The following is a 13737-nucleotide window of genomic DNA, read 5'->3' on the forward strand; positions in this document are numbered from 1 at the left end:
CTTAATAGCAAATTCATAATACATGGATCCAAGCTCACTACCAAGGTGAGCATTGTGAAAGGGTGTTTTGACCAACGAGATGACTTGTTGCAAAATTCGGCTTCCCCCGTCCAATGTCCCTGGCTGTACTTTCCTGGACGGGGAGGCTGTGAAGTTTTCCAAAGGTTAACGTGTCCCAACATAACAGGAAGCAAGACAATGGCAGGGGGCCTTATCTCGGCTGTGCAGCTTTTCCAGGTGCTGACCTCCCTCCCCACTCCTTGGTGCTGATGAAGCCACTGGGGGGGGGGAGGGGGGAGAGAAGGCCTGCAAGCATCTCAGAGCAAAAGCCTGCAAGGCCTCTGCGCTGGAGGGGGGAACAAGGTGTGTCTGCTTCAACCTCCTTAGCTGCGGCAAAGCTAAGCCAGACTTCTGCAGCTGGGCCAAGTTGGAAGCGTCTCCAAATGCACACGCCTTCTCCAAGCTGGTGTCCTCCAGATGTTTTGGACTGCAACTTGCATCATTCCTAGCTGCAAATGGGGTGAATTGCAGTCCCACACATCTGGAAGGCACGAGCCTGGGGAAGGCTGAAAGACACCGTTCTCTGGTCACATAGAAGATTTGGTCATAAAGTGGATGGAATAAAAAAATGTGTCAATGCATTTCTGTCTTTTTCATCTCCCCCCCCCCTTTCCTTTTTTAAAACAGCCATGAAGGCTATGATCCAGTTTGGGTTGTGGCGTGTGTGTGTGTGTGTGTGGGTGGGTTAACCCTTTCTTTTCTGAGATTTTCCTTATGAAAATTTCACACACACACACACACACACACACACACACACACACACACCTGCTATTTATTCCAGAAGGAAGAATCCCATTTGAGGGTGGGAAGAGAACTTTTGCATCCTCTTCAAGAAAACAAAATATGAGGAAAATGCCAGTTCTCCTGTTAAGACAATGCATCCATTCTCACCCCCATCCTACCTACGGCTTATTTCTATTTCGGAAGGCAGCATTTTAAACAACAACAACAACATTTTAAACAACAGCAACAACAATAACAATTCTTGTTATTCAGATAGCCTTTTCTTCTTCATTCTGCTTCTTTCCTTTCTGTAATAATTAACCTTGCAGGCTTATATGCCTTTAGGGAACCCTCTATGCTGCTTTACAGAAACCAACAGATAATCTCTCCTGGCTCACTAAAGCTTCCAAACAACCAGTTCTACAAGCTTTAAAACTTCAGTCTGATAATCACATTGCCCGGGAGCTGCAGGAGACAGTAAAGAATCCAGACACACATACTTCTTGCCAATGTCTTTGATGCGCTTTATTTACAAATAACGAAAAGCAAAATAAATATAAAAAGGCTCATAGAAATACCAAACCTTCTGCATAGACAAGATAGTAATATTGCTCCTGACTTTGGTTACAGCTTGGTCTACGCCTGACTGGAGGCAACTTCTTTGGAATGTAAATAATCGTTTGGGGAATTTGGGAAAGGGGTGGGGTGTAATTATTTTCCTTGTCAAGGTTTATTTGTTCATGCAAGTGTCAACTCTTAGTAGCGACTGCGTCTCTCTATGCAGAAACCACAGGGTAGACAATACATCAAGGGCCTGATCCAGCTGAAGAGATCCATACCAATAAGCAGGCTTCAACATGAAGAGGCAGCTGGACGACCACCTGTCAGGGATGCTTTACGGTGGATTCCTGCATTGAGCAGGGGGTTGGACTCGATGGCCTTGTAGGCCCCTTCCGGCTCTGCTATTCTATGATTCTATGTGTGTCACTTCCTCGACAGGAACCACAAGCCCTCACCAAACAATTCCCAGGTTTCTTTGGAGGAAGCCACAGCAGTTGAATTAGTATAATAAAACTGATTTAAAAAAAAAAAACCCACACAACAGATATGTATTCATTTCACTTTTTTGCCTTGCTGGCCAGGATTTGAACAAACACACCCATATAATCTGCAGTAAATGCTATGCTGTGCGATGGAAATAGGGGGCCCCTAATAAAATGCCAGTACCATGATATGGGAGGCAACTGGGTTCTGACTAATTTTGAGCCAATGGGCCCATCCCAGAGAAGGCTGGTCATGTAGTGCCTTTTGAACTCAATGGGACAAACCCGTAATAACAGTCCCATGAATCTCAGCATGCCTTAAGCGTGGTCTACACATGCAACACAATGGGATGGCAGAGTCCTGACATAGGCTGGGAGATTAGATGCTAAGTGGAAGGAGGTCACATTGTGCTACATGTAAACTTCCCTGCAACTTTAGCACAACAGGGAGAGATCCAGGCTTAGGACCTTTTAAAAGTCGTCATGTTTCTCACTGCTGTGGTAATTTTTTCACTTGCACTGATTTATTTTTTCAACGTGAGGGACTATTAAAAAACCACACCCTCGGTCCACAGTCTGAAGTGGTGCAATCCACTCTACTGCAATGTGGATTCTCCGCCTTTGGCGGTACAGCCGCAGCCCCAGGTGCAACACTGGGCTAGTTCACACATGCACATTTCCATCACTTGATAGCTGCAACAAGCACCTGACCATTGCAGATATAATATCCCAAATCTGGGTGGCATTGGGTGGAGAGGTTTCACGCAAACCTTCTCAAACATTAAATGTTCAGGAGGGGTCATGGGATTGCACTACATAGTGCCCTGTCCCTGTTCCCATTGCATGTTTGGGGAACATGCATAGGACTCCTTCACATGGATGCCAGAGACACAGCTGGCGGGAGTAGGTCTCCATTAGTGCAGCTCCACAACCCCCTCATCTGTTCATTTAACACTGAAAACCACTGCATTTCTCCACATGGCCAGTTGCTTTGCCCATTCAGCGGTCAGTCAGCTGTGCAGCAATCCAATGTAGAGGAATATAGTGAGGTTACATGTTTGAACCAGTTGTATTCTTCCCTGGAGCTATAGCATCTACGCAATGGGTGCATAGATGTAACGGTGGCCATTCAGTGTCTTTTTCTTTCTTCTCATTAAAAAAAGGTCTACTAGAAGGAGGAACGGGCAGGGCTACGGCCAGGAAGTGAGCAGTGCCAGAAAGTTCTATTTGCAACGACTGCACATTAGTACAGGTGTATTTCCTAATTCAGGTTGCTCCCACCTGCATTGCAGAGGTCGGCAAATCAGCATGAGATGGATGGAACTCTGGATCCCTGTGGACTGCAGAGGGTGCTCTGCATCCCCAACGCACAGCTCCAGTTCTTACATTAGTGGCCCATCTCTGAGCGTCATCACACAGGGGGAAATCGTGTTTGCTTACCATCGCTTCTCCACCCGTGTTTGTCCCTCATTACTTCCTCTTCCACAAGAGGCAGTAAACAATGTGCCTGTGGCCCATTCTGTGGGCTGTTTTGTTCCCACTGTTTCTCCTGCACACAGCAGTAGATAGCAGCAACTTCCATCCTTAAAAATAAGTCAGACTTACTGGAGTGTGGTTTTGTGGTGCAAAGTAAGCTAGAAAGAGTGGGAGGTGTGCAGGAGGCAGACAATCAGTGAGGGCCCAGTAATGACCGTGCAATAAAATGCTTGTCTGATGAAGCTCTCTGTCTGGGCAGAGCCACGCCGGAGTGCAAGCAAAGGCTCAAATATTCCTCAAAACCAACCCCAGCCCCAAACAAATATCCTTTACTTAAATAACTGGATGTCAGGGAGAAGGTTCAAGTCTAGCCTTTTCCCTGACATGCTACTTTTCTGTGTGCAGTGATTTTTCTTTTAATACATGCATAGAGAACCAGCCCATCACATGAGTCTCCCACCACCCCAGACCCAGCCGTCTGGAGTGGTACACCCTCGACACAGGTTAATAACGTCACTGAGAACACGGCCAAATGCCAGGCTGAGAAAATCCCCCCCACTGCCCCCCACCCCCATTTGATCTGGATACAGCAGGTGAGGTAGGGGCTGGGAGGGAGAAAGACAAGCCTGCAAGTTCTGGCTTCCACATCTTGTTCAAAGTGCTTTTCGCCTCCCTGTGGAAGACTGCTGGCACAGGCAGCTATGCCAGAGCCTTGCCCCCTCAGTCATGCATGAATGTGCGCCGTTTCATGTGCGCTTCCTCTCTCTGCTTCTTTCACATGAATGGGGGGAGCTCAGTGTTTACACTGACACTTGTGAAGCTTGCAAAAACTGACAAAACTGGCTGCGACGTCTGGCTAAACCTCCCTTTCAAAAGCACCGAGTTGCCAACAATGGACCCACTAAGCCGGGGGGGGGGGGGATTAGGCACCCAAAGACCCCCACATCCTGTACAGAAGGCTAAGGGACGGGAGTTAAAACCCAAAAGAAAGGGAGGGGGTAACCAATGGGGCAGAGTGAGGTCGGTGTGGGTGGATGAATGCTTTCAATGCAAATAATATATGGGCGAGCGCCCTGCGCTCTTTGTGTCAGCAAAACTCTGTATTTGTAACAGATCTTGTGAAGGGAAATGAGGAAACAGCGCGAGTGTTTAAAAGGCTGGGAAAGACAGAAAGCAAACAAGCATTTCCTTCTTTTCTAGTTTGGGAGAGCAGAGAAACGACATTGTTTTGGCTCTACAGCTGGATTGGAAGCTTTATCCTAACTTGGACAGGCTAGGGGCAGGTGAACTGTTGTCCCTGGGGTGCAAGACCACCACACTGTAGTTTCTGGGTGGAGTAATACCTCATAAGTAACACAGGAGCCCCGCTTCCATTAACATGCAGCCTAGCTGCTTCTGCGTCCTCCTGACTTCGTGGTCCTGTCTTCTCCTGCTCCATTTCATCGGCTGCCCATCGCAGAGGCTGGGAAACGTTCAGTTACACGATGTCAGGAGAACACGGCCAAAGTCCTGGAGCGCTTGGCCCAAGGGCAGCTGTTTCCTTATCACTTCTCACTTCACCTTCCTCCATTGAAGGGTTTCGTCCTGTGTTGTGTTTCAAAGCTCATTTGATCAGAGATGACTGCACAACACACACAGTGAGTTTGCACACCATGGACAACAGTGCCTCGATTCTCTCAAAGAAACGTTGTCTATCTTCAGCCTCCAGTCTTAGTGACCGTGAGCAAACATCAGTTAAACAACTTTTAAAAAATGCAGTAGCCGCAGTTTGCTAGCAGTAGTTTGCTCCAATCAGGAGTGTTTTTGTTACAGATACATCCCAAAATTCTGTACATGCCTGTACAAACTTATCTAGAAATCCCCAGTCACTTAGGCAGTTTCTTTGCTCCATAACTAGACATTTCCATTTCTGGAGTGGCCCATCAGGGATGATGGGAAGTTCTAGAAATGCCTAGCCAAAATCACAGCGGTCATTTTCTCACCTACATTTGCTGAGATTTGGGCCTGGCTCCTCTGTATATCTGGGCCTTGAGATTCAGGATTCCTCGAGCGTCATCAGATGGGGGGAAATTGTGGTTCCCTACCATCGCTTCTCCACCCCTGCTCCTGTCCCACAATACTTCCTTTTTCTTCCTGAAGAAGAAAGAGGAAGTAAACAAAGACCACATGGCCCATTCAGGGCCCATTTTATCGCACTGCTTTTCCTGCACACAGCAGGAAATGGCGGCACATTCCATTTCCCCAAAAAAAGTTGGCTTAAAAGGGGTCCGTTTTGTGACAGAAAAAAGGCAAGAAGGAGGCACGCAGGAGGCAGATGTCATTGTCTAAAGGACACATGAAAATACGAGAGTGGTCAGAGATGAGCATGTGATAAAATGTCTGTCCCCTCCTTCTAATGGAGTTAGCCAAGGTAAAGCCACCGAGATAGAGTGGGCAGGGAAGAAGAAACTTCGGGAGTGTTTGTGAGAGAACATATGTTAGTTAGGCCGTGAGGCCTGGTTGTTTCTGTGTGGTCTCCATAGGGACTGGCGTTGCATGCATGTGTAAGGAAAAGCAGCTAGTGGCCAATTCCATGCGACCTGAGGACCAAGTCAGTTTGGCAGGAGAAGCCGCCAACTCTTGGTTTTACAATGGCTGCCTCTAAAGCAGGCATCCAGAACCTCTTTCAACCCAAGGGACAAATTCCATTTCAGACAACCTTTTGGGGGCTGCATTTCAGTGGTCAGTGGGACCAAATATACCACCATGTTTTAGCTTAAAGCTCCTCCTGCCAGTAACTGAACCTTGGGTGAGACGTTTCAACTTTTTCAGAATGGAGAAAAAACTGCGCAAAGACCAGAAACCTGCAAAGAATCTGTGGTTGGGGAAAGGGGAGAGAGCCGGGGGAGGGGGCCCCATCTAGGAAATCCCAGAATACCAGACTGGGACCACAGGAAGGCCAGATAGGTTCTGCACCTCTGCTCTGAAGGGGCTGGCTCCTTATACAAACCTCTGAGGAAGATCAGACCAGAGGCACCAACACTTCCAGAGAAGATTGAGGGAAGACATGATAGCACTCTTCAAATACTTAAAAGGTTGTCACACAGAGGAGGGCCAGGAACTCTTCTCAATCCTCCCAGAGTGCAGGACACGGAATAACGGGCTCAAGTTAAAGGAAGCCAGATTCCGGCTGGACATCAGGAAAAACTTCCTGACTGTTAGAGCAGTACGACAATGGAACCAGTTACCGAGGAAGGTTGTGGGCTCTCCCACACTAGAGGCCTTCAAGAGGCAGCTGGACAAGCATCTGTCAGGGATGCTCTAGGGTGGATTCCTGCATTGAGCAGGGGGTTGGACTCGATGGCCTTGTAGGCCCCTTCCAACTCTGCTATTCTATGATTCTATGAAGAATTGGCAAGGTACATGAGAGATTAATGGAGACCCACAGAAAGGGAGAGGCTGGTTCCCCCTCCGCACCTCCACCCCTTGCACCTCCTTTCCTCATGTCACCTGGCAGTACTCGCCAGTCTTCAGGTAATCCTAGCCTGGTGTTCCTTGCTGTCTCCTGTTGTCTCTGTGGCATGGTCTGGTTTTGAGTATGTGCTGCAAGGCTGGATAAGCTTCCCTTAGTCCCTTCCCCTCCTGCTTGGTAGCCATTTGATGAGTTCTCAAGGGCCTTGCAGTGAGTCAAGGAAGAACCACCCAAAGCTCTTTACAGTCCCACAGTTCTCGACTTCAGCTGGTCGTGCGTAGATCCCATCATGTGGCCGAGCGCCATTCCCTTTGGAGACGGACGTAGCGGTCAGAGTCAGCAGTGTGAATCCTGTGGGCTGATGCAGATCCCACACTCTTTTTTGAATATGAAAAAGACAGGGGCAACAGAATGAAGTTCTCTCTGGTGACCCAAAGCAAGGTGGGGCCCCTCAATGTCTTCATTTCTTGTGGTGCATGTCTTCCATTCCGACCCGGCCCCACACACCCACCACAAAAGTCTCAATCTCACACTCGTTGGCACCACGGGCAATGCGGAAGTAGCCGTGCTCACCCCAGTCCTTGCCCCAAGAGTTGGCAGCGATCTGAAGACGGGGACATAAAGTTGCAAGGGAGTTCACTTTCAAGAGCTTCCAACAAAATACTGTTTAGCTTTTACGTAGAACTGGAGTGTTCATACACATTATCTGGTTGCAATCCTTGCAACAACCCTGTAAGGTAGGCCAGGGTTATTAGCTGAGGCTGAAAAAGGCAACATGCCTAAAGCTATTGCAGTTAGTTTGAACCAGAAACTTCCTGCATTGTAGGAACTCTGTCTTCGCTATGCCAGCTCTCACATTATACAGCTAATGTTCCCTATCAGTCCTCTGGGCCTACAGAAACAGGCTCCTGCTGTTCACAGGGACACCCAGCTATGGTTCCCTGTACTACGGTTTGACTGTTTGCCCAAGACTAGAAGCCAGAAGTCAAACATGATTAATTCAACCTCTAAAAGTTTCCTCTCATATCTGTGGGATAATGGATAACAAAGCTAAGGATCAATGAATCTGTCAGTTTCAGTTTATCCCATGTTTTACTTTTTAAAAAATAATAATAATAATAATAATATGTATCTCAAGTTCTTTCTGTCTCTCATATGAAGAAATGTGTGGATTTTGAAAATTCTTATCAAAAATGAACCAGAATGAAATTATCCATCTGTACTGGTTAAATTCAATAAGTACAGCTATTCCATCATGGAGAGGACCATGTTGTACCTGCCTGCCATGCAGCTGTTAATGATGAAAAAAGTCAGAAAAAGAGAGAGGTGGCAACCCTCATTTAGCACCAGCATGGTTGAATACACAGGGATTCGAACCCAGACTTTGAAGAGCCCCCAAAGCCCCAGGCCTGGAGGGATGAATCTGTCAGTTTTGGTTTCTCCCACAGTTGAATATTTTAAATCTCAAGTTCTCCCCATCCTGAATATGAAGACATTCCCAATTTCTAGTAAATTCTTATAAAAAACAAACTGAAATTGAATTCTCACCCATCCCTACAAAGGCCAACTGGACTGCTGAGAGCTGTCCTAGACAAGTAAGCAACAGGAGAACAGAAACCCACAGCCATCCTCAAATATGGAACTTGAGGGCTACCTAGTAGGGACTCAGCCCATCCAATAGAAACCAGTGAGGCCAGACCAGCAACTGGAAAATGATGTTTTTGTAAGGCCAGGCCTCCAGAGAGTCTCCAGGTTAAGCCTGCTCGGTGGTTTGAGCTACCAAGGACCTGCTTCTCCCCTCAACAGAACCATCTTCACTGGTGTTTTCCCCAAACTTTAACAAGAGCCGAGTCTGATAGGAAGGTTATGCCAACACCTCTGGGGTGTTTGTTTTGACATTGAGGTTAGTAGGGGAAACCCAGGAGTGGCTTCAGCAGGTTCAGAGGGTCCTCTGGAGAGTCTGGGAAGATAGGAGCAACTCTTCCAAATAGAGACATGTCCTTTGGTGGCCAACCCCCATGCTGGCTCCTCCGCCATAAGGCAGACGGGTTTTTTCCTGGATGGTGGGATTTAGGTGAATCTGAAGAAATAAATGTCTACAATAACGAGCATTTCTTCAAAAGAGCTTCTTCAAAAGGTCTGGTCAGTGCCTGGATGAGAGGCTACCTGCATGTCACTTTGGAGTTCCATGATAGAAAAATGATGTGATATAGAAGACCTTAAATAAATTAATACTTTTCTGGCGATTCCTGGTAGAGGCACAGCACTACTCACCCAGTATTTCTCATCTGAGCCGTCACGCGTCCGCTCTTCTCCCCACCTAGGGCACAAAATGAAAGGGATAGCTTCACACAGTGGCTCTCCTTATCGAAGGAGGGTCAAAGATTGAATGGCAGAAGCCTTCTCAACCTTCCTGAAAACAATAAGCAAGATGAGAGGGGGCCCACCCCACCTTGCACATTGGGCCTTTGGTTTGGAGGTCCAGAAAACCTTTCAAACTCTATCTTGGGTTTTGGGAGGGTTCAGGGAAATATTGCATTGACTTTTGCATTCCCCAGATAAGTGGGATGCCAAGTGGACCTTGACTGCCTTGAAGGGGTTGCATATCTAGGGATGTTGGGTGGGGCGGGGCGGGGGGAATCTCCAGGCCACGGTATTTTGTCTTACTGAAACGCTAGGTTTCCCCTTAAAAAAATAATAATAGGGGGAACTTCAAAATCCATGTACTTTTTTTGTTTGTTTTAGGCAAATCTGGTTGGCAACTCAATGCATATTTGGCATACTTTCACCCATAACTTGTCGGAGATGGTGTTAAACCCAAGGTTGCCGAAAACTCGGACCCCTTCAGACAACACGCTTCCTTGAGACTTCTGCAACCACTGCTCACTCAGAAAAGCAAACCCCCTGGTATGACCCAAAGGCAGGCAACTCCTGTATTTTGGAGGTGGGGAGGGGCTTTCTTCACACACTGAATAGATTTAACCTCACTGGATTGTCAGGATCTAAAACGGAGTTGGCCTGGACTGAGGAATGAAGATGCTTCCTGAAGGGCCGTTTGCCTTAGAATGTGCATGAAACAGCATTGCACTAAAAGTTAGGGTGACGACATGCACAATGACATTCGTCTCTTACAATAATTGTATTATTGTATCAATAAGTGATTAATGGGGACAGCCATCATGCTCACGCATTCTGAGTCACTTCATAACAACCCAGGGTTAACCCCAAAAAAACCCACTGTGTTGCTGTGATGTGAAAATCAAGCCACTTCCCCTGAATCTGGAGGTTCCATATAGTCATCACAACTTGAAGAAGTCACCGATGAGACTTCTCTTTCCCCCCAAAATGTGACTGATCCCCTTTTAAAGTCCTCCGGTGGTCAGGACCTGAACTTGTGGCAGATGTTTCCAAAAACGCATTATGCGCTTGGGTCTGTTCTCAAACAGAGAAGGGACAACCAGAATTCGTGGTCCGGCGCTGGCAACGTGGCCCTTCCTGTCTGCCTTGAAGGGGTTCCCATTTCATTCCATCCTGACAAGTTCTGCATCTGGCCTGTCGTTTCCTTCTGCAAGCAGCTCGAGGAGATAATGCTGCTGGTGGAAAATACCGCTTCAGCGGGCTGGCTGGGGGCCCTCGGGCTGTTTCTCCTTGGCTGGCCCTCACAGTTCAGTTCTTTCCTTCATTCCAACCGGAGGCCTTTGCCCATCGCCAAGTGTTTTGATCTCCTTGTTGGAATGGGTAACTGTGGCAACACACTGTTTACTTTCAGTTCGCAAGTTGAGGTAAAAGACTCGAAGGGTCTCCCGGTGCCAAGGTTTTGTTTAGATTTTTGCTGTTTTCCTGCCTTGTTCCAATCCGGTGCAAATTCCTCAGCCCATGAGGTCACAAGTCCCACCCGAACGGCTGAGAAGCTGGAATTTAAGGCTTGTCTTTAAAAGGCAGGTAAACTAAGAACGAACTAGGGTGGGCCAGCCCATGGGAAGTGTAGGTTGACTGTCTATAACAGGTGCGCTGAACCGCTTTCACCCAGCGAGCTGAATCCCATTTCAGAGAAACTCTTGGGGGCCAGAGTCCAGTGATGGGCAGGGCAAAGGCCTAAGAGTGGAGCCAAAAGTGCCAGCATATTTTAGCTTAAACCTCTTACTACCACTAACGAAGCTGTAAGAGAAGCATTTCAACCTTTTAGAATGAGGGAAAACACTCCACAAAAGCCAGGGACAAGTCAACATCTGGGCATTGTGGATGACCACAGTGGCAGAAAGCTCAATGCCCGCCCTTGGCTGTGACCACTGGTAATTCTGCCAGACGGGTACCACGGATGCCAGAGGGCCCCTCTCACTAAGAGCTGGCCCACATTAGCTCTTCCATCTGCAGCAGTGGTCAACATTCATTTGTTTTGTCCTTCTTTGGTATAAAAACCAAGATGGTGGTTGGTGGTTGTCCATAGAATAGGAAAAGCACAATTGTCTTGACAGTATTAAGATCATGTGAGGATGCCCTCTTGGCCGTGCTGTAGATGCCTGAAGTTCACTACGCATAGGCACCACGACTGTGGAACTCACTCTGTCCCCCATCCCCCCCATATACAGGCAGCACCAAGGGCCTTGCTAGACCTACCAGGTGTTCCATGCTTGAGGAGGGGTGAAAGCGGGTTTTCCTATATAGGTGTGACGCCTCATGGTCCACACGTTGTGTGGGTTATCCCGGTGTTGGAGGGGGGTGGTTGCGGGAGTTTGCTCTGGTTGAGGTGCTGTCGGGTCGAGCACGGGATGCGCAGCCACAACGGCCTGATTTTCGGGGGGGTGGGGGTTTCGTCCGCGGCACGATTTGCGCAAGTGCGAAAGAGCGCAATCCGCGGTGGTTGACGGCGGCGGCTGAAGTGCCACTGCTGCTTTTGTTGCATTCCCCCCCCCCCAGGCTGGGCACAGGGGAGCCAGTTGGCATTGGGGGATGACCCACAGGGGGCGTGGCCAGCGGTGGCAGGAGGATGGGAAAGAGTGGCATTGTTGAGCGGCAACATTGACAAGGCAGAGATGCTGTCATTTCCTTTCAGGGGTGATGACACATGTATTGTGATCCGAGGACAGCCGTCTGCATGTGCCCTCTGCGCCTACATCTCCCATCTGGCCTCTGAGTTTTTCCAGTGATGACCGGCCCTGCGCCCTTCCCCCCCAATCCCACGGAGCCAACCCACATAATGGTTCCTCACACGCTGGTACTCTGTCCGCATGCCCTTGGTTTTAGTGCGACACTCTTCTGCGGTTCGTTTATGGCCTCTCTTGCCCATCTCCCATGCCACTTGTTGGAACACATTAAAGTTGCGGTGGCTAGCTCTCAGCTGCTCCTGTATCCTCTGCTCTCCCCAAATGTCCAACAGATCTAGAATTTCCTGGTGCCACCAAGTGACCCCCCTCCCCTTCGGAGCCATTCCTGATACCTACACATGGGCCAAGCAGAAAGAAGGGGGGCTCGTCAGTTTCTGCACCAGCGGAGGTGCAAAACCGGCGTCAGCAGCCTCCCACCGTCACTCCGCCCCCGCCAGCAAATGCAGTCAGAAGGATAGGGGAGTGTGTTGACAGAGTGCAACGGGGCCCCAGGGCACGTGCCCACCCCCTGGGCTGATGCTTCCCTGACCTTCCGCCTGCCGCCGCGTGGCCGATGGAAGATGGCCGCCCACCCTCGCCTGTTGCCCCCTTACACCCAGCTGCCGCGTACCCACACCAATAGGCACACAGCCCTGCCTGCCTCTACCGTGCCCGTCATTCCCCACTCGCCTTTACATCATCCGCGCAACCTAAACCACCGGCATGAGGACGGGACCTGCGGCTGCCCACCGCGACAGGCCACCAACTTCCCATTACAGTTGGATGCCCGCCTTCCCAAAAAGTGACCCACACAGAGGTACCGAGCTGCACATATCCCACACATCCACAACACACACACCCCCAACAACTCACCAGACAGTTTTTCGGTCGTCCATTCGTGCGCAAAGCAGACCCGTTTAGTAAAAAAAAAAAGCCCCTGTGCCACTACCACAGCTGCACACGGGGCACAAATGGAGGAGGAGGTTTGGCCGAAGCCGCTGGCCACTCCCCTTCGCGCGCCTTCTTCCTGACCAGTGCTGACCTCACCGGAAACCGCACTGACCTCATTTCGTCCCACACCTCTGCCGCCCGTATTCAAATTAGCGCGTGCCGACTGGAAAAAGCGGGCTTAAAGCCGTTTCACAAAACACGGCACAACAGAGGTTTCACCACAGGATGAACACGGATCCTGGTGAACGTCATGTGGGCCTGTAAGGACGCCGCTGGTATGTAACACGCGCTACAGCCCCATCTAGCAATGGCCCAAGTCTCACAAGGTTTCACCACCAGTTCAAGACTGATTTGTTGACACAGGCTTTTGATTAGATTTTCCTCCATTTTCTTTTGCTGCATTGTGAAAACTGTTACTGATCTGTTACTGTTCTCCCCTGCCTGATCGTTTGTCAGTGTTACATTTCTACAATACTGCAAACGAGAAGGATCTTAGAATTGTTGTAGATCACAAGTTGAATATGAGCCAACAGTGCGATATGGCTGCAAGAAAGGCAAAAGCTATTTTGGGCTGCATTAATAGAAGTATAGCTTCCAAATCATGCAAAGTACTGGTTCTTCTATTTGGCACTTATTATGCCTCATTTTGAGTATTGCATCCAGTTCTGGGCACCACACATCAAGAAGGATACAGACAAGCTGGAGCGTGTTCAGAAGAGGGCAACCAGGATGATCAGGGGTCTGGAAACAAAGCCCTATGAAGAGAGACTGAAAGAACTGGGCAATGGAGAAGAGAAGACTGAGGGGAGACGTGATAGCACTCTTCAAATACTTAAAAGGTTGTCACACAAAGGAGGGCCAGGATCTCTTCTTGATCCTCCCAGAGTGCAGGACACGGAATAATGGGCTCAAGTTACAGGAAGCCAGATTCTGGCTGGACATCAGGAAA

The 13737-nt window shown here is 48.8% G+C and overlaps 1 protein-coding gene across 2 annotated transcripts in view; it reads right to left on the reverse strand.

Moving 5' to 3' along the window:
• Positions 1 to 1293: 1293 nt before the first annotated feature.
• TINAGL1 (tubulointerstitial nephritis antigen like 1) overlaps positions 1294 to 13737 on the reverse strand; it is a 46712-nt gene continuing 34268 nt past the window's right edge. For both annotated transcript variants that reach the window (XM_063140508.1, XM_063140509.1), the window contains exons 11-12: positions 9028 to 9073; positions 1294 to 7357 (exon numbers count right to left, since the gene is read on the reverse strand). In XM_063140508.1, the coding sequence (XP_062996578.1) occupies positions 7214 to 7357; positions 9028 to 9073 (190 nt within the window). In that variant the 3' untranslated portion in view covers positions 1294 to 7213. The remainder of the gene's footprint in view (positions 7358 to 9027; positions 9074 to 13737) is intronic.

The sequence above is a fragment of the Elgaria multicarinata genome, chromosome 13 (genome assembly GCF_023053635.1).
Source record: "Elgaria multicarinata webbii isolate HBS135686 ecotype San Diego chromosome 13, rElgMul1.1.pri, whole genome shotgun sequence".
Taxonomy (NCBI): domain Eukaryota; kingdom Metazoa; phylum Chordata; class Lepidosauria; order Squamata; family Anguidae; genus Elgaria; species Elgaria multicarinata.